At 56.1% G+C, this 23550-nt stretch overlaps 5 protein-coding genes across 5 annotated transcripts; 1 reads left to right on the top strand and 4 right to left on the bottom strand.

Annotated features, from left to right (window-relative positions):
• Positions 1–1113: 1113 nt before the first annotated feature.
• CGCA056_v005757 (Bifunctional cytochrome P450/NADPH--P450 reductase) lies at positions 1114–4580 on the bottom strand (the record flags this gene model as incomplete). The annotated part of the gene is made up of 5 exons (XM_037321008.1): positions 1114–1986; positions 2042–4117; positions 4185–4220; positions 4279–4397; positions 4466–4580. 5 exons carry the CDS (start codon positions 4578–4580, stop codon positions 1114–1116), a joined length of 3219 nt encoding a protein of 1072 aa, XP_037180973.1.
• A 3703-nt stretch (positions 4581–8283) lies between these two features.
• Positions 8284–9283, top strand: AFT3-1-1 (Enoyl-CoA hydratase AFT3-1; the record flags this gene model as incomplete). Its single annotated transcript, XM_037321007.1, has 2 exons — positions 8284–8618; positions 8671–9283. 2 exons carry the CDS (start codon positions 8284–8286, stop codon positions 9281–9283), a joined length of 948 nt encoding a protein of 315 aa, XP_037180972.1.
• Positions 9284–10063: 780 nt separating this feature from the next.
• Positions 10064–12759, bottom strand: CGCA056_v005755 (Cutinase transcription factor 1 beta; the record flags this gene model as incomplete). The annotated part of the gene is made up of 8 exons (XM_037321006.1): positions 10064–10133; positions 10184–10567; positions 10620–10802; positions 10856–11454; positions 11506–11586; positions 11641–11945; positions 12044–12480; positions 12533–12759. 8 exons carry the CDS (start codon positions 12757–12759, stop codon positions 10064–10066), a joined length of 2286 nt encoding a protein of 761 aa, XP_037180971.1.
• Positions 12760–13397: 638 nt separating this feature from the next.
• Positions 13398–13781, bottom strand: CGCA056_v005754 (uncharacterized protein; the record flags this gene model as incomplete). Its single annotated transcript, XM_037321005.1, has 1 exon — positions 13398–13781. The coding sequence occupies one exon, from the start codon at positions 13779–13781 to the stop codon at positions 13398–13400; it is 384 nt and encodes a 127-aa protein (XP_037180970.1).
• A 30-nt stretch (positions 13782–13811) lies between these two features.
• CGCA056_v005753 (uncharacterized protein) lies at positions 13812–22861 on the bottom strand (the record flags this gene model as incomplete). Its single annotated transcript, XM_037321004.1, has 3 exons — positions 13812–16629; positions 16709–22350; positions 22403–22861. 3 exons carry the CDS (start codon positions 22859–22861, stop codon positions 13812–13814), a joined length of 8919 nt encoding a protein of 2972 aa, XP_037180977.1.
• Between the last annotated feature and the right edge of the window lie 689 nt (positions 22862–23550).

The raw sequence follows: 23550 nt of genomic DNA, 5'->3' as shown, positions 1-23550 counted from the left end.
TATGTGGGCCTTAGTTCGCCGTCCCTTCACTCAAGTCTACCACCCTCCTCGCATCTCTCCAACCATTCCTATCTGTACATATTGAACGGGCTTCTCGACGTTTGAGATGTCACTTAGGAGACGCTGGCTGAGACTCATTTGCAACTATTCGTCCCAACATCTGCGGTAGACGGTGATTATGCCTCGGCATTCCGTCCAGTCGTGCGGGGAAGCTGGGAAGCTTGGCCATAGCTTCACGGATGTTTTTTGGGGCCTTTCGTCTCGGTCTCGATACGACGTATGCGACCATGAATCTTGTGTGTACAATGACCAGCCTGTGTGCTGGAGGCCTGGGCCATGCCACGACGGAAGTTTCCCTACGTCTGTTGAGCTACAGCCGGCTTATCGCAAGTGATGCCGAAGAGCAGGTAAGCATTCAGTCATCAAGATGCGTCATATTCCCATCACATTGGCGTTCTCTAAGAATCGTACCGAGGAGATGGGAGGGTGTAGAGATGAACGATCAGGGGTTCCCTTGAGAGAAAGCTTGGTTCGATGCCACCGGTAGTTGTACACTGTCCAGTCCACATGCAACGCTAGATCCGCAAGTTTTACCCGGAGCTCCGGGGAACTAGTTAAACTTCGCCTGTGAAAGTCAACCGGCCCGCGTTCGTTGTCCGACGGGACGAGTGGAGCGCGATCACCGAACGGGAAGACGCTGATCGTCCGCTCAGCTGAAGAACGGCCAATCTGACCTCCTCCTCGGAACATTTAACCGCGCGGGCAGCTGACGTTATTTTTGACTGAATAGAGTCTTCTTTTTTTGGGCGATCGTACAAGATCGAAGGCTTCTATCAGAAAGAAAATGATTGTGTGCTGTCGTCGGTATTGTTGGCGTTGGTTGGCCAAGACGAGGGTGAGCAAACCCGAACCAACCAAACACCCCAGGCGTCCCAAATCAGGAAATACAATCATCGCAAATAATGCACAGCAGAGAGAAAACTTAACCAATTTCCAGTGAAAATCAACAGTGGTTATTGTCTATTTGCCGGGTATTTACTATGTGTTATCAAATCGCTTAAACTCCAGTCCCCCGTCTATAAGTTTGATATCCATCCCACACTCGCAGGCTGCCTAGTCGAAAACATCTGTGACGTAGCGCATGTTCCTGAGCGACTCAAACCATTCCTTCATGTTCTCCGGGTCAACCTCCTCGCCCTTAGCCTTCTCCGTCTCGACCTTGATCTTGATGATCGTCTCCTTAGCCGACTCGGCCACGCCGCGGGAGCCGCACACGTAGGCCTTGGCGCCCTGCTTCCACAGGTCCAGAAGCTCCTCGCGGTCTTTCCACATGCGGTCCTGGACGTGCTTGCAACCCTCGCTCTTGTCGCAGTCGCGACTGTAAGCGCGGCGGACGGAGACGGCGCCGAGGGCCTCCCACTTGTCGAACTGCTCGCGGTAGAGATCGTCGTGCTCGGGGGATCTGCACCCGAAGAACAGGAGCGCGGGAGCCAGGGTTCTGCCGGCGGCGATCATGGTAGCACGCTCCTGGATGAAGCCGCGGAAGGGCGCGAGGCCGGTGCCGGCGGCGACGCAGATCATGGGCGTCCTCTCGGGGTCGGAAGGGAGGCTGAAGGCCGCGTGAGATGGGCGGATAGCGACGTGGAGGGTGTCGCCCTCGGCCAACGAGTCGAGGTAGGAGGACGCGACGCCGATGTGCGGGCCTTGGCCGGAGAGGGACGGCTCGTTGAGAACGGAGAAGGTGAGGGTGACGTTGGAGGGGTAGGCCATGGGCGAAGAGGAGATGGAGTACTGTCTGACGCGCATGGGGGGCAGCATGGTGAGGAACACGCCGATCGGCAAGTCGATGGAGGGGTGACGCTCGAGCAGGTCAAGAACGGAGACGCGCTTCGTGCTGATCTCGTCGGCGTAGGCATCTCCAGACAGACGGGTCAGGTTGGTCTTCGTGTCTTCATCCTTGACGTATTCTGCGAGCGCGAGGAGGTTCTTCAAACTGATTAGCCTATATCCGTGCGAGTTAGTTTCAGCGTGCGTTACTCACTCTCTTTGTTGCGGGCTGCGAAAGCTCCACGTAGTGGCTCAGGATGTCATCGGCGAGGATGGAGGTGTCGACTGGGAGGGACGTAGGTCCGTCAGTCTTGATGCTGAGATGAGCATCGCGGGCAAGGTGGAAGCGGCGCATCGCGCGGTGGACGGTCTCCTTGGGGTTGATCGGCAGGACAGCCAGGTAGTCGCCAGCAGTATAGGTCATGCCCTCAGGCAGCTTGATCTCGATGTGCTTCTTGATACTCCTGGGATCTCCGCCCTTGGTGAGGGTCTCAGTCTTGACCACGGAGGCCTCCTTGACGTCCTGGCGAAGGGTAGAAGTGCGAGGGTTGCTGATGGTGACATCGACGCCCTTCGTCTTGCTGTCGTCGGCGGAAGTGGTGTTGTACTTGCTGGTCAGGGCAGGCCAGAGCACATCATCTTCCCAGGTCTCGAAGTTGGTGAACACCTCGCCAGTCGAGGCATCCGTAAGACCAGCCTCGGCCAGACGGCTCGCGCCGAGCTGCTCGAGAGTGGTGTCAACCAACTTCGGGATGCGGTGGAAGGTCTGCACCCAGTCCTTGTGACCGCATCCAAAGACAGCGTAGTTGACACCCTTGAGGGGAGACTTCTCCTTGTCCTGGCCCTCAATCCAAGCAACAAAGTGACCCGCATTGTCAGGGGGCTGGCCCTCGTATGAAGCCGTGATGATGATGACGGGCTGGTCGGTTGGCAGGCTGCCGTTGGCGCTGTCCATGCAGTCGATCTTGGTGGCACGGAAGCCATGGGACGAAGCATCAGAGGCGACGCGCTGAGCCAAAGCCTCGCAAGTTCCGCTGTTAGAACCGTATAGAATGGTCATCGGCTTGCCGCCCTCCTGAGCGGCGGCGGCGGCTCCGTTCGCGCTGTTGCCGTTGGTCGCCTTCTCGGGCTCGGCGAGACCGGCCAGGCGGCGCTCGAGGGTCGTCGGCGTGAGATTGTCGCGCAGAATGGCGCGCATATGCATGTCCTTGGGCTTGATGGTGAGAGTCTGCTTGACGCCGAAGCTGTAGTTGGGGTCCAGAACGAAGTTGAAGTTCTGGAGGAGCATGACCATGACCAGGAGGGCCTCCTGCCAGGCGAAGGGGCGGCCGATACAGGCTCTCATGCCGTTGCCGAAAGGCTTCCATGAGTTGGGGAATTCCTTCTGGAGGCGGTTGAAGTTCTCGTCGAACATGCGCTCTGGCTTGAACTCGGTGGCGTCGTCGCCATAGACGAGGGGGTCCAGGTGAGACTTGGCCAGCAGGTTGATAATGACCTCGCCTGCCTTCACGGGATACTTGCCTGCAAGCAGAGTGTCCTCAAAAGCCTCAACACTAAACACGGGGATGGTGGCGTTCACACGGAGGGTTTCGCGAAGGACGCCGTTGATGTACGGGAGCTTGGAGAGGTGGTCGACGTGAATCTGTCCCTTGCCGACGACGCTGTCGACTTCCTGCTGGGCCTTCTGGTAGCACTCGGGGTGCTTCAGTAGTTGATAGAAGGCGAATGAAAGGAGCCCTGATGTGGTCTCGTGTCCTGCAATCAAGAAGGTAATCAGGTTGTCCATGATGCTCTCGTCAGTCATCTTCTTTCCGGTCTTCGTGTCAACACCCTCCAACATGGCAGTGAGCAAATCGCGGCGGGTGCTCTTCTCGCCCTCGGCCTTTCTTGATTCCAAAACTCCCTTGGCGGTGTTTCTGAGAATCTCAATGTCGTCCTTGAACTTCTGGTCCTTCGCGCGGAAGAAGACGCCGGGCAGAGGCGGCCGGCGGGGCTTGTTACCAGCCTCAGTCAGGAAATCGCCCATGGCCTCGATAAATGGGTGCAGGGTTGGGGAGTAATAGCTGTTGAAACGGTATCCCATAGAGCACAACGCGAGAGTATCGAGGGTGAGTCGCGTGAAGTCGTCGGTAACCATGATCGGTTCATCAGGGCCATATCGCGCCCATTTCAGCGTCAGTTGTGTGGCGATATCGTGCATCTCGTCGAACATGTTGCGAATCGAGAGGGGACCAAATGCAGGCATGAGGACGCGGTGCGCAATCCCCCAGTTCTCCTCGCCCATCTTCGCCTGTTCTCGCGGTCAAAAGCTGCTCATTTTACAATGCCTAATCCTGATGAACCCCGCCGAAACTTACTGTGAAAAGACCATCGTGCACGCCATCTCTGATTTCCTGGGTGAATGTTAGAACTCAAATTTTTTCAAAAGTTCTATGGAACGAGGCGACTTACATTCAGTGCTGAGTTTACGCACTTCTTGAATCTCTTCTCATCACAGGTCTCGTTGACCAGAGCTTGCGTCGAGACGAACACCAGGGAACGTCCAGGGAAATGCAGGCGGTAGATCTCGCCTTGGCGCACAGGTGTCAGATGCTTGTCATCGATAAGATAGGGGCCGCAGCCAGGGGTGTAAGCTTACCGTACTGGTCGGCCAGCGAGGTCATGGACCCGAGAGGGAATTCAGGGTCGATGTCGTTAATGTTGCCGAGAAGCGGCAGCCCATAGGGCTCAGGGATCGGTACTGTTTCTGACATGTTTCTTGTGTGATGTGTTTGGTGGTGGTGGTAGTGTTGAGTGATGTGTTGGCGTGTTGGATGTACAGACTCGGATCTCCCAGTGCACTTTAGCTTGGATCAGAAGAGAACAAAGCCGGTCTTAAAAAGAAGGGATTCGAGGCTGGTAATATTCACAATTGCAAAAGGCTTGGCCCCATAAACGGACGTGGCTAATCTCCCTCGTCGCGGTGTTGGCGTTATGCCTCGGTCCCATCATCATGCGTGGAGCGCCAGGATGAACGCTGATATCATGCCCGAAAAAAGATTTCCCAATTCCCACTTTTCCACGGCGACAGGACGGACAGGTGGGCTAATCCCGGCGACGTCAGTGGTCGAGACGAACGGAATCGCGCCAGCTCGTCGCCCAAGTCGGTCATCCCGCCCGTCCCCGTCTGCAGTGAAACAAGGCATTCGGCGCCATCCCAAATCCGCAGCCGACTTCAGAAGCTCCAGGGCTGTCTGTCAGACTTTCAGTATTGAATTTGTTTGGTTCAACGTGTTTTGCCATTGATCAAGTTTCCTCCATCGTCCGACCGTCCGACCAGCCGATCCTCCTACTCCGTCTCACTCGAGTCTCCGACGGCGGTCTTGGGCGGACGGCCTATGGAAGTTCAGCAAAAGATAATCTATTTGCGCCCGTACGCATAATAGACGACGGTACGACAACACTAAGGCAGAGAGCCATGTACGCCGTAAGACGCTTAACATGCGGCCTGTGGGCGGTGAGTCAGGGGTCGTGTTCTTCGGTCAGCGCTGCAGGATCGGATTTGAGCCCCCGTCCTTGGCCCTATCACAATCTAATGCTGATTAGAGTGATTAGAAAACGCGCAGAGCGGTTGCTTGTGCCGAGGCCACCGATTCATGAGCCCATTTCTCCTTGAAGAGTCTGCCCAGAAACCACTCAAACAAAACAAGGCCCCCAACAAGTTACAAGGCAGCAGTGCCGGACCCAACCGTTTGCCTAGACCACCTAGGGATGAGTGCATGTTGTGGCCCATCCATCCAGGGGTGCCATTCCCGAGATCAGATCCCCTAGCGCGTGCTCCTTGGCTGGCACACACGGCACACGCAGCGATGAACACCGCCCCTAACCCGTTCCGCGCGGGCGCAGTTCGTGTAAAGTGCCGGCAGCCAAATTGCTCCATCCCGTTCCGTCGGCCAGACCGAGATGGCACGCCTCCCGCTCCGTCGCCGCACCACGGATCCCACGGTTCGCCGGCAGTTTGTTTTGGCTGTCGGCCATCGTGAGTTTCCATGGTTTCTGGTTGAGCTTAAGCCACAAACTCAACGTTCCCATGCTTGCCCGCGCCATTGTCAGCAGTCTGCCCAACTCATATGTCATCCGTGACTCCAGCTACAATGCCTTGCTTTGGTACATTCGACCGCTCGTTCTCGTTTGCACTTTGCGGGGAACATAGACACAATGACGCAACATAACGCCAGCTGAGCGACCTAAACTTCTAGAGTTTAAGACTGCAGATCGGGGAATGGGCCCGACACAGGGTGACTGACACGTACCTAGCTCGCCCAGCCCTAGGGAATGTGGGATGCGGGACACGATGTCTTGGATTTTCACCGCCGGCGTTTATCTCAATTCTCCAATTGCAAGCAGAGGATTACTTTTTACCCCCATCAGCGCACAGCAACACAGCTCCGCCGTCGATGCAAGGCGGACCATGCTGCGAAGTGCGGCAGCGTAAACTTCGGAGACAAAACAATAGCAGTGACACTTGGTCGTTCCGCCAACCATGAAGAATATTTATGCTGTCAATTGATATCAAAGTTTCTGCATACCACGGGAACATGTACATCAATATGTCTTTTTATTAACCTGCAACAAGCCATCCAAGTCTGGTAGGGAACCTTAAACTCGTAATTGCTCTTTGTGAGCCGTGTCTTCATCGCAGTCGCAAGGAAGACCCTACCGCCACCACAGGTCAGTGTACCGGCCGGGAGCAAGCTCCCCCGGCTCGAACAACTCGTGAACGGCATCCCAGCCCGACTTGAGTTGCGCGACAGGAAGCCATTTGAGCCGCAACCTCTCAACCTCAGCCAGCTCATTTTCGTCGGCAGGCAGCAAGCCGCACTCCAGCAAAGCCTTTTCAGGGGGCACGGTCTTCCTTCCGTTCTTGAAAACGTATCTCGCAATCGAAGAGGCAAACACGGCCTTTGAAGGGTCGCTCTCCGTGTTGCCTCGGCTCCTGCCCTTCTTTGCTGTCGAGCTAGGCTGCATCGCCTACTCGCTGGGTACGAACTTGCCGGCCTTGACGAAATGGGAGACCAGGTAAATCCACTTCTCATCCCATGCCAACACCCTCGTCCAAAGCTCGTATGCCACATAAGGCGCAATCTCCTTGCGCCAGACACAGTTTGCGCCCCTGAGGATCATGATGAAATGCTCAGGGCCAGGGAACGGGTTGAAGGGTTTGCGAAACAGAACAAGACTGATATTGCCCCGTGACATGTCGAGATCGGTGAAGTAGGTCGAGTTCGACTTGTGCATGTTGTAGTCGCACTCTAGCATCGGCGAGCGGGTGGCGGAGATCGCTGGCAGAAAGAGGCACCGTGGGCTCAAGTGCTTCGGGGGCACGGTGTCGGTAAGGCGTCGAATGAATGCGCGTAGAAATTGGATCTATATTGTCTAGAGTCAAAGGCATGATCTTCAGTTTCCGTTGACTTTCGTTGACTTACCGTCCACATAAAATGCCAGCTCTTGATGTTGGCTAATGCAAGCCCCATCAGCAACGCCTTGAAAGTAAAAAGTGAGTGGATAATCTGCCCGTAAGGTGCAAGACTACTCCACGCAACGGCCATTGTTCCGTTGTAGTTGAAGACTCTCTTGATGCTTTGCAATTGAGTTTGAATTGCTGTGGAGGCTTGGGCTCCTAAGCCATGGAGCGCAAAAAGCATTTAAATACGAAGGCTGCGTCACATCTGTTCCCGCAAGCTCTCAACTCCCTGTGGGTCAATAGTCACGATAACAACCTACATCTTGAATTTTCTGTTCATCTCGTTGTTATCCACGCACCTGTTGAGACTTCATCGTTCATTCTGTTGAGTTGAGTTTTCGATCAGGCGCCACCACTCTACGATCAAGTTGAACAAGTCTGCGTCGGGGAACATCCCCAGACGGGATGCTTTCTTCAAAACCCCCAGTTTCTGGAAGCAAACAAGGTCCACATAACATCAGAATGGGAAAGACCTCTGATTAGAGTCCTGACGGACCTCGGTACTTTGTGGGCCGCCGAGACTGCCGGCAGTCCGTACGGAGTACTCCGACAAGAGGCCCAAGTGTTACGGAGATCAGACTGCACAACGTGGTTCTAGTACACAGCTGGATTGCGAGAAATAGTGACTTCGAACGTCCAATCGTGTCTGCCAAGGACGTAGAAGAGCACGTCACAAGCTAACGGATCTGTCCAGTCACCACTGCATTCTGCATCGTTCATCGCGAACTTAATTCTCCTGGTGTGATTCAACCCAGGAGGGGATGATGGAGTACCGAGGTGTAAGATAGAATAATCGATCTGAGGTGCGATTGCTATTGTATTTTACGAGACAGATCGCGTCAGATCCACGGAGGAAAGAAGTCGAGAGATCAAGCAAACCACTGCAGTGAATTCTACTTGAACAGACCCATCTAAAGAATCTAGCGATTGGATCAAGCAAATCGTTTCTTACCATGCTGCATTCCGATAATACAGCAACCCCCCAGTCGTACACATCTGCGGGCTACAAGGACATTTTAATCAGCCATGTTCCCGCCGATGCACCTACTGCGACCAAAGTAGTCATCGTTACTCTCAACAGGCCTAAAAGACACAATGCCGTCAACGAGAACATCCTCAACGAGCTCGAGTCGGCCTTTAATCTCTTTAATAGAGATACGCGTGTACGGGCCATTGTGCTTACCGGCGCGGGCAAGTCCTTCTGCGTTGGGATGGATCTCTCGGGTGGCCCGGAGGGAATTTTGAAGATCAAGCAGAACGAAAAGACAATGAAGGAATGGGAAGACCCGTAAGTCACCCATTATTTACGTCGAAACGCAGCTACTAACACTTGTATACAGAGGCGGCAGAGTTGCTCTGGCTATTTCCAACTGCATCAAGCCAACAATTGTAGCCGTCAACGGTGCTGCGGCAGGTTTTGGCCTAACCTCGATCCTGTCAGCCACAATCCGAGTGGCGTGGAAGGACGCAAAGCTCAGCATGCCTTTCGCTCGTCGTGGATTCACCATGGAATCCGTCAGTGCCTTTTACCTTCCCAAGCTTGTTGGCCTCGCAAGGGCGATGCATATGACGGCGACGGGCAACACGTATGCTGCGTCGGACCCTATGGTCAGCGGCCTGTTCTCGAATATTCTCCCGACACCGGAAGCCACTCTGAATTATGCCGTAGGCACGGCGGTTGATATGGCGGAGAACACATCTCTCATGAGCACCAAGATGATGAGAGACCTGATGCTTTACTGCCCCAACACGCCCGAGGAAACTCATTTGCTAGACTCGAGGACCTTCATTGCTTCAGCGGGGTCACCGGACAATGTCGAGGGTCTGAGGTCGTTCATGGAAAAGAGAAAGCCGGAGTTTGCTGGAGACATCGATAGATCTGAGTTTCCATTCTGGCCGTGGTGGAAACCTGGAGCCAAGGAGGCGATTCCAGGGTTGAAAGCTAAACTCTGAGGCAGCTCGGCTTACACGTTCGCTAGGGCAACATTGGTGACGATCGAGGCGATCCTTTGTAACTCTAGTATCTTCTGAATGTAAGATTGCTCTCGAGATCTTAAAATTGACCAGCGATTCCATTTTTCCAAACTGTCTTTTTCCAATTTAGTGAATAGGCAGCTACGTGCTTAATTGGAAGGTTTTCTGAGGTTCATGTCTTGTAGGGTTCGAGATGCAGAGATCAACATCGAACACATGCAATCACTCTTGTACTGGCCTACCAGCTAGAATTTCTCCAGACTCCGCCGTTCTCTCATTAGAGGTATAATCACACTATCTTACATCAAAATCCCACCAGTATTAGCATCAGTGACATGTCCATGTTTCACGGATGAGTTTGAAGCTCAATTCGCACCCATGCTGAGGCAGAGCATCATATGCTAGCGCCAAAGCGGCCAAAGTGCCTCGGCACCTCGGCCTCGGCAACAAGTGGGTCACAGTGCTCAGGGATCGGAGCAATCCCTCGCTGAGCCACCTCAATATTCATCGGCGCGCCGCCATTCATGATTGTGTTGCATCTGGTCTCGATAGGATTCGACCGAAAACCGGTCCGCAGAACACGACATCTATCGGCGCCATGACAGAACCCCGTCCGACGGGCCAAGAGGCCCCGGAAGGACCCCGAGAGCAGAGCCTGGGGGTTTGGAATGAGGTGCTCAGTGAAAATAAAGTTCATCCCACAGGCATGGCGGGACCGGACTTCGTTCATTGATCGTCGCGGTGCGGTGCTGGCCCCTTTTACGGGAGGCTGAAGTCGTCCAGTGTCCACAGTCTGTCCATCGACTGAATATCCAGCCATGCATCGGTGCTGCGCCAAGTCAATGATTCGTGTTCTCATGAAAGCTTCGCGGCACTTACTGCGTTCCGGATATGGAGGCGTCGTCCTGATATGCGCCGGGCAAGGGGCTCCACATGTTCGATATAATGTTGGCGCTGCCCAGGCCGTAACCGTCTGGCCAGTCGGCGAAGGTGTTGCTATTCATTGTGCCGTCAGGTGCAGTTGACGCCGTGGGCGCTGCGGGAGACGGTTGATATTCTTGATGAGGCGGCGCGTTGTCGACTTTGTTGATGGCGGTCTCGAAGAGTTTGTACGACGCCTCTGCCGAGATGTAGCTCTTGCGCAACTCGTCCATGGCAACCATGCACAAGGCGAGATTGTGTCTGCCCATTTGGCGTGCCATTTGTTTGGACGACGTTGATTCGAAGAGGTGAATCTGCATTGGTGGCACTAGTGCGATGACACTGTTCGTTGCGTCAGTTGTACTCCAGACCAACATCTAGGTGGCTGACTTACGTGATGGTGTGGCATAGACGGATAAGATCCTCCGCCATCATGGAGTTCACTGCTGCGCTCGCGTTGGACGCGGCAGTCCGGGTTTTCTGGCATGCAAAGGTCCTCCAGTTGCCTTGATCAGCGGCCGGGATCTCTCGCGGGGTATCTAGGATGAAGGGTCGATAAAGGACAATGATGGATGTTCTGAACGCTCGTAAGCTCCCGCCCAGCACATTACAAACTTCTCGACAACTTACTCAAAGTAAAGTTTGAACTGGTATATGTGAGATGCAACCACCCGACTTTGGTTCGTGGCCTCCGGGACCCGGGTCTGAAACGCCCGGATCTGGCTCTCGCTCCGTTCAATGTCAGCTCTCGACGGCTTCACACCCTTTGCCCGGTAATTCGTCGAAAGGATATTGCCAAGCGTCGCGCTGAGTCCGACAAACTCGAGCCAGATGTCGAACAGGAAGCCGAGCTCGCCTGGAAGGTACTTTCGGCCGAGGTTCCCCGCGACCTCGGGTGAGAGGACGTCCGCGTCGCAGGCTGCCGGCATGGGGGTGTCAAAGTCGTCAAAGGCGATGCGCATCGGTCGACCGAGTCCCAGTGAAAGCCATACTTCACGACTGTATAGCGACCACCAGAGGCGTCTCCAGAATGGCTTCGTGCCTTGGGAGGCCTGTTGGCATGGCATGTTGAGACGATGGAGGCCGATGGTATGAGAGAGGCTGATGGCGATACCGTTCCAATGCCATGGGCCGGCGCGATCATCTGTACTGGTATACCAGTGTCCCATCAGGAAGAGAGACTGTATGAGGGTGACTTTATCTTTTTCATAGTCCGCATCATAAAGAGCCTTATTTCAAGTCAGACAGGAGATGAGTAGGATCATGTCAGATATGCTTACCTTTGCTCGTTGATACATGCCTCTCTTGAGCGCCCTCCTCGAGGGATAGAAATCCTCGGTAAGCAGGTTTTCATCAACAAACTATAGTCGCGAGTTAGCTATGTGTTAACACTGAGGAAATCCGGCATGTCTTACGCTTGCCGCCGCGATGAACATGCTCCACAACAGTAAGAGGCTCTTCCGTCCTTTCTCATACTCCGTGATGAACTCGTTCGCATCCAGGATGGGTGCAAATGGATGAACATAGTGAAAGTAGCACCGTATCATGGCCTCGCGAACGCGAGCTGGAGGTAGCGTGAAAGCGCCCTTGGATCGAAGATAGTTGACATCCTCTGGGGCCAGGGCTTTGATCGAGGGCATGGGTACCAAGAAATGATTGTCCTTCGAGGATCGATTTGGTTCACAAATGTCAATCAAGAATGCGGGCCCGCGTTGATCTCCTAAATACTGGCGTTAATAAGAAGCTCTGATGTAAACAAGTTTGTATGCAAGATGCATCATGGAACTCATCACTGCCAGGTAGGGTAAGCGTCCTTACCGGGATAGAATGGCACGCAGCCGTCTTCTCGGTTCTTGCCGCCCTCAAGGGTCTCTGCATAAGCGGAGCTGTCCTCGGTAGCATCGGACGGATCCGGGGCCGATCGCTGGTTTTTGGCGGGAAGCAGAGCTCTCACTGCATCGTAGGGCCGAGTGGTGTGGACAGATGCGTCCCCCACGGAGTTGTTCCTCGCTAGTAGTCCGGGGGGTGTTGGTGATCCGGGCCCATCATTGGCATGGCGGTGCTCCTCAAGCGGCGCCGAGCCCCCTCGAACATTGCGATTCTCTGAGCTTTCAGACTTTTCCCGGGGATATGGGCCTGCTGTTTGCGGCTCAAGAAGACGGCGCTTGGGTTGGCCCCGTTGCGGGATGATGATCAACGGGTTCTCACCACCAGCGGGTCCACCCCCGGTATGTGTCGGGAGTTGGTCCGAGTTGCTTTGATAATTAGTACGTCTTCTAAGAGGGTAGTAACCACGAAGGAACTTACCGCCGTCGTTTACGACTCAGGACCTCGCACGTAATGCCGTCCACAGAGCAGTTGGCGCATGGTGGGCCGGATAACGTGACGGTGCACCTCACTTTGCGCAGGTTACAAGCCTTGCACGCCACTGCAGCCCGCTTGAATGTTCGTACCGCTGGAGGTGACGACGCCGGAGCAGAGGCAGTGGCAGAGGAGGGCTCATTTTGCTGCTGCTGCTGTTGCTGCTGGGACATAATCTGCCAGTTGCTGAATCAGGCAAATGTAAAGAAGACAAAGGGGGGTCTAGAGCGTTATCGATACGCCGGGATGTTGATCATAAGAAGGTGATAAGAGGGTGTCCTCCATCCATTCTAAATCAAGTTTTTTTGGCTTCAACTTGAACTTGCCTTATCCTTCAGGCCTTGGATAATCTCGCAGCGAGTACGAAAGTTATCGCGATGTGCGAGGGACTCGATAGTAAGGGTCGTGACAAGCCTGGAGTAGCCCGTGTCAGCTGTTTTCGCCGAGGATGTGGCTTAGGTAATTGCATGTGAGAAGGGGGTTGGGGTTTTTGTACCCATTCGGAGTAACGCAAGAGAGTTGACGATCTTTGTCGGCGAAGCGGGGAATTCCGTGGTCCGACCGCAACAAGAGCCGATAGCAACCTAAGCTTGCGCCGGAACGGTTTCGAGCAGACATTCTATCTGGTAGACGCGTTTCGATGTTGATCAATGATTTCTCGTTACACCTGGTTGGGACGAAGATGAAAGATCCAAGAGTCAGGTGTGCCAAAAACAACAAGTCGTTATTATTTCATGATCCACTTCTAACCATCCAATGTCCATGATCATGACCATGTTCATGTCCGTAATCCATTATTCGTAAGCATCATTCATCCATCCAACGCCCAATGCACCGACTTCCGTTTTTTCTTCTTCTTGTTCATCTCTTCAGGCACACGTATGCGGGCATCCGCAATCACAACTCCAAACGTCAAACTCGACGCCCGACTATGCGTACAGGCCGTCGTCGTACCATCAATCTCCCATTCCCAACGCGCCTTCTCAATCATGTCCCCGGCCTTCCGCAGCTTCTGCCGCCATCCCTCCACAAACAACCACGCAAGACGAAACACGCTCTCGCCAGAGGGCTCTTCGGGCTCTCGCACCTCGGTCCAGACGACCGGCACCCGGAGGCCGCTCGCATCCTTTCGGTACTTCCGCATCGGGCGGTCGTCATCCACATCATCGTAGTCCGCGTCCCGCTTCACCCTCATGACTTTGAGCCCCGCTCCGCCCGAGCGTGGTCAATTTGCCTCCAGCCCCCCAGCAGAGTTTCGTAGGAGTGCGCTCTGCTCGTCAACCTCGTCCTCGTGTTCGTTGAGAAACCCGGCCTTGCGCTGGTAGCCGGGGCCGTCGTCCTCTTCCTCGGGCTTGGCACGTCGGACTGGGTGAAAGACACCTGAAACCGGCCGGGATCGGACCGGGCTTGCGGGCTCTTGCTTTGCTTGGTTGCCTTCGAAGATCCCGCGCATCCTACTGATGAGACTTCCGGGTGAACTGCCTGTGCCGGAAGCCCGTCCAGGGCTGTCGGACGTCGATCCGACGGAGCCCGATGCTCCATGAAGTGACTTGGTGCCCCCACCGTCATACTTGAAGGGGTCGTCAAAGGACCGATCGGTAAGAGTAGAATCATTCCGCGGGCGCGTCAGGTTATGCACAGAGGCTGGCCACGAGTCCCGAATGACGGGTTCGTGCTTGTCGACAGGCAGCGCTGAGTGAATAGGTGACGACGCCATGGAGTCTATCGTGCTCTGGCTCTGTACGGAGTACGGCACAGAGTCGGTTCGAGCGTGCCAAGGAACGTTGGTCACGTCGCGCGGGACGAATGCATCGGGATCAAAGTCTTCCTCCACGACCGGCTGGGAAGGCGGTGTCTGTGGTCGGTCAGGATTGTGTCTGCTGTTGGCAAGACCACGAGACGGTGTGGAGGGCGTGCCTTGAACAGGTGTAGCAGGAGTGGCACGCGAGGGAGTAGCCGGTGATGACTCCTGGCGTAAAGCAAGGGGGCTCACGTCCGGTGCTTGCTCACTTTGTTGGGGTGCCAACTGTGGAGTGGCATGTTCAAACTCCTCCTCTGATGAGTCGTCCGCCTCTTGCAACTCGGCCTCTAGTGAAGACAATTGTCCGTGTTGAGTTTGCTGGTAGTCCGGGCTGTACTGTGGCCGCCCGTATTGCTCGTCGTCATCTTGGACGTGACCAAACTGCTGAAACTGCTGCTGCGCGTACGGATCTTGCCCGTACATTTGAGCTTGTTGCGCAGCGGCAGCATACGGGTCTTGTCCGAAAGCCTGGCCGTACATCTGAGCCTCCTCCGGGCTGTGAACCTCTTGGACATGGACCTCGGGCTGATACGCCTGGGTCTGCAACGGAGAGGGCTGCCCAGTCTCCGCACCTTCATGGATGGACTTTTGGAGCTCTGACCTCAGAGAGTCGGAGCGGCTGTGCCTAGAAGCCCCGAACAGTGACGGGGATCGAAGTTCGTCACGCCATGATGATGCTCCAAACCGTGAAGATGCGTACTGGGTGACAGGCTCGTCGGACGCCATAACTGCAGTCTTTGGTCCATCGTCGTCGTCGCTCTGGAACGAGTCGATGACCTGCTCCAAGACCGGCTCAGTTGCTTCTGGCTGTTGAGGGGCGTTGAACTGGGTCAAGAATGAAGGAGCAGCAGGCGCGATCCCCGGGGTGATATAGTCGCTGTCATTGTCAGAGTCGGAGTCTTCGAGGTGACTGGCCGGAATGTCTTGTCCATGCGGAACACCAGACGTTGCTTGAGCATAGGCTGGGCCATAAGCGCTGTCCTTGATGTCAGCAGATTCCGGATGTCGCGGTGAGTCCAGAGCGCCTTGCGTGTACTGCGAAGACGCGCTGAACCCGGCTGAAGCCAGGGGAGTGGCGTACTCCTGCGAATCGGTGTCCGTGAAGTCTCCCGGTCCAGCTGGGGTGAGGTAAGTCGATGCCGTGGAGATCTGGTCGTTGCTTTCGTTGGCCCACTGCTGCTCGTAGTTGTCCACACGCAGCTGAGGCGTGGGTGCGGGCAATGCTGAGTCGGCCGCAAGACGGGCTGCCTCGCCGCGCTGGTTGATGTTCTCCCATGAATCATCGCTTTCTTCCCCGTCTTCTTCTCTTGGATGACTTGGAAGATCCTGACTGCTTCTGGGTCCCGACGCCGTGAATGGTGTTTCCATCGGGCATTGTTGGGCTGTCGGGCTTGCTGACATCGGGCTTACTGTCGCCAGAGGGCTGGTTGACCTCATCAGGTTTGTCGTCGCCATCGGACTCGGTTCCAGGGGGCTTGCTGGGCTCATCGGGTTGGTTGCCATCGGGTCGCTCTCCATCAACTGGTTGTTGAGTGTCACCGTCACATCCGTTGTCTGGCCATACTTATTAGCATTCAAGTCCTCCTCTTCACTGTCGGAGTCTTCGAGTGGTTGACGGTAGCGATCCTGTGCGCTGGGGGCACGCGGAGGCGGAGGCGGTGGCGGGGTCGCTCTGTACTGCGACGTCGACAGACTGTGCATCTGGTCGGGCCGAGTGGCATTCGATTCCCAAGCATCATCCATATCCTCTTCTTCGTCACTAGTATCCAAGAGATCCTGGCCATGGAGACCCTGCGAGACTGGGGCTCGCGGAGGTGGGGGCGGGGGCGGGGTGGCCCTGAACTGAGATGTTGATGAAATGGGGAACTGACCAGGTCGAGCGATGTTGGGGATTTCGTCCTCACTTGAGTCCGCTTGCTCTTGATGATGGAAGCCTTGTGAACTGGGCACACGAGGCGGCGGGGGAGGAGGGGGTGTAGCCCTGTAACCTGAAGACGCCATCGCGAAGGGCTGTGAATCTTGAGAGGGTAAGACACCTTGATCTTCCTCGTCTGAGTCCTCCACGTGAAGTCTGCTCTGTGACAGGGAACTGGGGACACGGGGAGGCGGCGGGGGCGGGGGAGTGGCTCCGAACTGCGATGTCGAAAGAGTTGACGGCTGGGCGGGAGTGAAGTCGTTGTCCCAATCATTCTGTTCCTCTTCGGAAGAGTCTTCAAATTGTTGTCCGTAATGACCTTGTGAGCTGGATCCGCGAGGAGGGGGGGGGGGGAGGGGGAGTCGCTCTGTGCAATGAAGATGAGAGGGGGGCCGGCTGGGTAAACGCAGCAGACTGCGATTCCAATGCATGCTCATCATCTTCGGACGAGTCTGCTGCTTCCTGCTGGTAGAAGCCCTGGGAACTTGGAACGCGAGGGGGAGGCGGAGGAGGGCTTTCTCTGTACTGCGATGATGTCAACGCGGGATTGATCTGACCAGGCATGTTCGAGTTGTAGTCTTCTTCCTCATCGGAGTCTTCGAAGCCATGGCCGTGACGCTCCTGGATGCTAGGCAACGAGGGAGGAACTCGTTGCTGCAAGGGTGGCAGTTGTTGCGAGCCGGTGAGACTCTCAGGCTCTTCGGAATCAGAGTCCATGTCTTCCAACTCGCTATTGTAGCGCTCCTGGATGGTATCCAACGGCGTCACTGCGAGTCTGGAAGCCAGCGGGCTGGTGCTTTGGCCTACTGAGCCGAGGCTGAAGGGATCTTCACCCTCCTCATCTGAGTCTACCATAGGGCCAACCGGGTATTCTTGGCCCACGATAGATGGAACGGCTTGGCCGAAACTCGTGTCATCGGCTCCGCTGCCCATGCTTCCCATGCTTCCCACAGTGCCACTTCTTCCTCTGCTTCTGGCTGCTGCAAACGGGTTGGTGTCTACGGGAGAAGCGCCGAGGGTGCTGACGGTGGGAAGGAAACTGCGGTCGGATGCAGGGCTCCTTGCAAAGGGATTGTATGACTCTGGAACCTGAGGCGTGGGCTGGCGACCCTCGACAGGCGGCGCAGCGGCAGCAAATGGATCTTCGAACGTGGACTCGTGTCCCGTCACATCTGCATCGTGGCCAAAGTCACTGCCTGGAGTTGTGCTACGGGCAAAGGGATTCCCTGGTGAACGTTGGGCTAGGGGGCTGCCCGATGAGTTTCGACCTGTAGGAGCAGTGCTCCTGGCAAACGGGTTGGTGACCGGTGACTCTCGTGCCTGCTCGTCAGGATGAGACCCAAAGGAGCTTGCAGAACGCAGGAAGTGCTCCGCCGCGGGTGATGTCGAGCGCTGTCCCTGAGGGCTGACCGAACGCAAGAAGTCCGCGGCTGTGGTAGTGTTCCTGGCGAAGGGGTTGTTCGATGCCTCCGATGTTTCTGTCGCCATTTGCTGGGCGAAGGGATTGTATGCCGCCTGCTGCGTCGGTCTAGCAAAGGGATTGACGTAAGTCTCTTCCGCATCGCTGTCCTCCTCGCGGACGCTGAGAACCGGTGACGAGTGGTCATCATCGTAATCCACGCTGTCAACGTGATCGTCAAAGTGAACTTGCTTCGTGGAAGAAGAGAAGCTGGCATCTCCATGGTCATGGGCGCTAGCACTAGGCTCGAAGCCTTCGTGGTACTCTTGATCGTGATCCCGGTCCGCAGCGGCAGCCATGCTCGTAGTCTCGGTCATGTACGAGCTCTCAACAGCGGCATCTGGCGCTTCAGAGACGTTGCGGCTCAAAGTGTCAGGATGATAGTATGATGCGGCTAAGCCGGAAGTATCACCAGCTGCTGAGGTGGCAGGCTCAGTGTGCTCAGTGATGACTGAGAGATCGTGCTTTTCGCCAAGTTCTTGGGAATCGTCGAAGCTGGCAGGGTGGTGATCATCGGCCTCGTCAAGTTCAAAACTGCGTTGAGTGGCTTCGGCTCCGGCTTCAAGACCGCGTGCCGTGCTGTCGTCGTGGTCGTGCTTATCCTCATCGAAGTTGGGCTGGTGGGCATCTTCGACGATTGGCGTGCCAGGTCTAAGGACTTCCTCTTGGTCCTCGGCTATGACAGACTTATCGCCCTCATCATGCTCATCATCTTCCTCTCTGTGGACGAGCTCATCTTGCCCTACCGCAGTCGGGGAGTCTGCGCTATGTTCCTCATCAGGACCGATATGTGCCGATGCTTCTCTGGGCTCAAGATGCTCCTCTTTCTCGACATCTGAATGCTCCTCGATACGCGAAGGCTCGTCGGCAGGGAAACTCGTCTCGACATGCGAAGACTCCTGGTCATGTCCAACCTTTGTCTGGTCGACGGCCTCTGATGAGTGCGCCTCTTCGAGCTCAGCATCAACGTCATGTTGATGAAGCTCGACGGTTGGAACATCCTCGTGGACCGCCTTTGTCGCAAGTGATTCTTCGACAGGGGGGCTGTCTAAAGACCTTGACGTCGGTGCTTCATCGAGGGCAGTCTCGGAATGATCGCTGGAATCGCGGTGGACGACCGGTGCGGCAGAGTCGTCGGCGGCAACGACTTCGTCGTGCTCATCGTGCTCGTCGGGGCCAGATGAAAGATTCTTGTCGGCGTCGGCCAAGTCATCAGCGTGAGCAAGCTTGCCTTCTTCCATGGGAGCAACAAGGGTCTCTCCCTTGTCTTCGTGATCACTTTCGGGCTCAGGGAGTGCATGATTGATCTCCTTGGTCTCAACTTCGGACTCGGGTGCTTGTACTGGTTCGTGGCTCTCAAGCTGTGCAGACGCTGCCTCGGCACCTTCGGGGTCGACAACCTCAGTTGCCTGGGCTGGTACGTCGCTGTCGATTGCAGAAACTTCAGGTGTTGACCTCTCTCTATCATGGGGCGCCGTAACGTTGTCAGCGGCCTTGGTTTCCTCGACAGCATCGTCGGCTTCAGCGTGCGAAGCTGGGAATGCTTCGGAGGTGTCCATAGACGGAAGAGCATCGACCTTCTCACTCTCGAGATCAACTTGCCGGTCCTGCGCCAGCTCGTCATCCGCTTGTGGACTCGTGTCCTCGACGGCGGATGTTGGCTCTTCTACGACCGACTCCGGCTCCTGAGTCTCAGGATGGTCGTCAGCCGCCTTTGCCTCCTCAAGCTCCTCGTCTCTATCCGCTGAAGAGATTTCGGGAACTTGAGTCTCTTCTTCGGCCACGTTCTCGACATGAACAGAGCTGTCTTCTTGTGGAGGCGATGATGGCTTATCATCCTTATCGACGATCGGCTGGTCTGACACGGGTTCAAGATGCTCAGCCTCAGACTCGGCAGGTTGAGAAGGCTCGTCGTCTTTAACCGCAGGTGTATCCTCGAGGTCTCGATCAGCCGCGACTTCGACCTCCGCAGGAGGAACGACGTCTGGAGATTCCTTCGCTTCCTCGACTTCGCCAAGCTCAGGAGATGTAGAGCGCTCGATGGCCTCAGCGTCGTCTTGGTCACTCTTGTCGTCCTCAACGGGCGCTGATGGCGATTCGTCCTTGTCCTCGTCCACATGCAAAGCTGAAACAGACTCCGCATGCTCATCATCGACTTGAGGCTCCGGCGACTGTGCCGGCTCGTCGCTCTCGGCAACAGGAGTCTTCTCGGTCTCAGCAGCCTCTTTAACCTCTTGCCCAACGGCACTTTCTGGCTCATGGGACTCGGCAACGTCCTCCGCCTCCTTCTTCCCCTCGGTCTGATCAACCTCGGGGGCGTCAGAGACTTCAGCAGGCTCTGTCACAGTACTGGAGTCGGTGGCGGCGTCAGAAGGTCCATGAGCGGAATCGTCTGCGTCAAGGACACCACGAGCGTGTTCCTCTCCGTCCGAATGCACAGCGTCCCGCTCTTTGGAATCTGCATCTTCAAGATCTTTGCTGGCAGTGGTTGGTAGATGCTCTTCCTCCTCCTGGGTTGTCGGGGGTTGGTCACTGACTTCCGCTTGAACTTCTTGAGAGGCACCTTGGGCCTGGGCATTGTCATCGGTGCCGAGAGTGTCTTGTTGCTCAACTTTCTCCTCGGGCTGGGAAGGCTCAACTACTTGCTCATCTGCTGGCTGGTCTTGGTGGTCCTCATCCTTGGATTGAGAGTCGTCTGGGGCGAGATCGACTGGGGCTTGGGGATTATCAGAAGCGTGAGCTTCATCCGAGGCTTTGCCATCGGCGTCATCTGCGACGACGGCGCCGCTTTGGTTGTCCTCCAAGTCTCGAATCTCTTCTACTTCGACTGTGGCATCGTCAACGGGTTGTTGATCTGCGGCAGAGGCTTCGACAGCATCTTCAGGCTTGTCCTGATCCTCTGTTGTCTCCACAGCCAAGTCCCTTGTCGGCACCTGCTCAGGCTCTGGGACAGTGCTTTGCTCAACTTGCTCGGCCTCTGGTGACTCATCATCCGCTGCTCCAGGCGTGTCCTCTGCTGGCTCTTCTGCGTAACTTTCGGCGGTGACCTCGTCCTTGGGAAGGCTGTCATCCTCGGCCGGGGTGGTATCTGGTACAGAAACTTCCTCGGCAGGTGCCTCCACAGGCACCTCGGCAGACTTCTCATGGTCAGAGACAACTTCTTCCTCCTTCGCAAGGTCTTCCTTAGGACTAGTGTCGTCCTCAGTCTCATCCTTTGCAGGGGCATCGGTGACTTCAGCCTCTTCCGGTGATGGGCCATCATCTTGTGCGGGAAGATTGTCTTGTACCGCGGCGACTTCCGGTTGTGAAGGCTCATCATGTGCCGGTGTCTCGTCTTGAACGATCTCCTCTTCTACGACAGCCTTGGAGCTGACGTCTGGAACCTCTTGGCTCTCAGCCGAGATCTCCGCGGATTGCTCGGTCTCCTCGGTGGGCGTTAAATGTGCCTCCCCGTTCTCGACCGGATCCGTACTTGGGCCGTCGTCCGCGGTCGACTCGTCAACGACAGCCTTAGCGGAGATCTCAGGAATGGCTCTCTCTTCTGCCCCATCATCGACGGCATCGTCCGCAGTCTGCGCCTCTTCATTCTTCGGGGTATCATCATCCTCTTTCTCGGCGCTTGGCTCGGGGGCGGTGTCGTCTGCAGGCTTCTCCTGCTCAACTGGCTCATCTGAGGGACTTGTCTCTACATCGGGACTCTCCTCGGCTGCGGGGGCACTCTCCTGCGCAGGTTCTTCACTCGGAGCTTCATCTGCAAGGCCCTTGTCGGCGACAGGGGTGTCCTCTGCTTCACCTGCTTCAGTTGAAATCTCCTTTGCCGTGTCACCAGCTTCTAGAGCGTCTTCGGCCACAGGCGTGTCTTGGGGTGCAGCCGTCTCTTCGGCCGAAACCTCTCGCGTCGCGTCATCCGTCGAGGGAGCATCTGCATCTCCAGAAGCCTCCTGCGCCAGCTCGTCCGGAGAAGTTGGCTCAGCGGGCGCGATCTCTTCCACGGGTTCGTCAGCTGGGGCAGCTTCTTCGGCCAGTGCGGTCTCGGGCGCTTCCACCGCCAGGCCCCTGACCTCTACCGGAGACGTGCTCTCCGCCTCAGCAGGGGCTTCTTGGGTCTCCTCGGTCGCAGGAGGTTCAGAAGGGATCTCTTCCTTGGCCTCCTCTGTAGGCGCGGGCTCGCTGGCCTCTTCCGGCGCAGCAGCCTCCTCGGGCTGCTCCGGGACGGAGTCGTCTTTGCTGGTCTCCTGGGCCTCGGGAGCAGCCGCCTCCGTCGCGGGTTTGTTTTCGCTAGATTGAGCCTCCTCCGTGCTCACCGCCTCCAAGCTCTTTTCAGCCATTGGTTCTTCGTTTGGTGGCTGGGAGTCGTCACCTTCTTGGGTATCTTTGTCTTCGGCGGCGGGAGTTCCTTCGGCGGGCGGCGTGGGTGGTGCGCTCTCGGCCGGGCTCTCGGCTGCTTTCTCTGCCGTCTCCTCCTTTGGCAGGGGAGATGGCTGACCGGATATTGTTCCTCCTCCTCTGCGCACCGTTCGCGCTCTCTTGCGGGTCGGGATCGGAGGCACCGACGCCTTCATCTGCTCTTCGATCAAGCGGTTGAGTTCCTGTTGGTAAAGTCAGACCCCGTTGCACGCCCAAGCCCACACCCCGACTTACTGCTCTCTTCTTCTCGAGCTCTGTCAACTTAGCTTCTCCCTCGGCTATCACCTTGGCGGCCTCGTCTTCGATGTCGTCCATGAGGCCATCCATCTCGTCTTCGACGTTATGCGTAGTGGTATCAAAGGTGTGCAATTTCTCCTCGTCTTCTTTGGCTTTGCGGGCGGCGAGCTCCTCGTCTTCTCTTCGCCGACGGGCCTCGCGTTCCTCATCTTCTTTCCGCCGTTGCTCGGCGATTTCTTCCAGCTCTTTCTGCCGTGCCGCCGCGAGCTCTGCTTGCTCCTGTTCGTATGCGGCCTGGAGCTCTGCAATCGTGTTATCACGCTTCTTCTCGAGCTCATCGAGTTTCGTGTCGCTCTCGGCGGCAGAGGTCGAGAGGCCCTCGATCGTCGCGTGGATCGAAGCAAGGGCCTCATTCATCTGCGCCACGAGCGTGGCGACGTCCGTTTTGGCAGTCATCGGATGGGTATCAGAGAGTCAATGCTCTCTACGGAGATTAAGGTGCGGATTGAGGAGATGTGATCAATCGAGCGTGGGATTGTGAGAGATCCCAAGTCTCGGAAATGGCAGGTATCGTGTAGTTTTTTGCTGATTGACTTTTCACAGACGTTGACTAAACGTTCGAAACACACACGTCGGCTGCGGGGTGGCCGTCAGTTTACGATATATACCATCCTCGCTGCTCCGGAGTAACAGCCGTCAAGTTCTAGCCCAGGGACGGTCAGGAAAGCCCGGTCGTGTGTGATGTTCCTCCCACCGATCATGCAGTCCCCGTCCAGGACATGGCCAGGCCACGCTTGTATGCCCCATGCCCCGCCGGCCGAACACCGATGATGAGAGGAAAGCTCCTTTGTGCCAGAGTTGCCAGTGCACCGCTCGTTCCGTGATTGGAGCGAGCCGCGGCTCCCTCTCATCCGATGTTGGATCAACGAAGCCGCGGTGGACCCTCCTACCCCTTCGCAACGCATGACATCCACATACAAATGGTGATGTTGCCAGGGACGCGAGGGGGCCGCGATTGAGTCAAGGCTGCAGACTCTTTCATTTCGCCCATCGTCGAATAGCACCGCCATCGAGGGGACGATCCAGTACCTCCAGCGCGAATTCGCCTTGTCGCTGGGCAACCTGGTGACAGCTGTCAAATATCG

The sequence above is a fragment of the Colletotrichum aenigma genome (genome assembly GCF_013390185.1).
Source record: "Colletotrichum aenigma strain Cg56 chromosome Unknown KSG_Cg56_contig03, whole genome shotgun sequence".
Taxonomy (NCBI): domain Eukaryota; kingdom Fungi; phylum Ascomycota; class Sordariomycetes; order Glomerellales; family Glomerellaceae; genus Colletotrichum; species Colletotrichum aenigma.
This window is presented reverse-complemented; position numbering and strand designations above follow the sequence as displayed.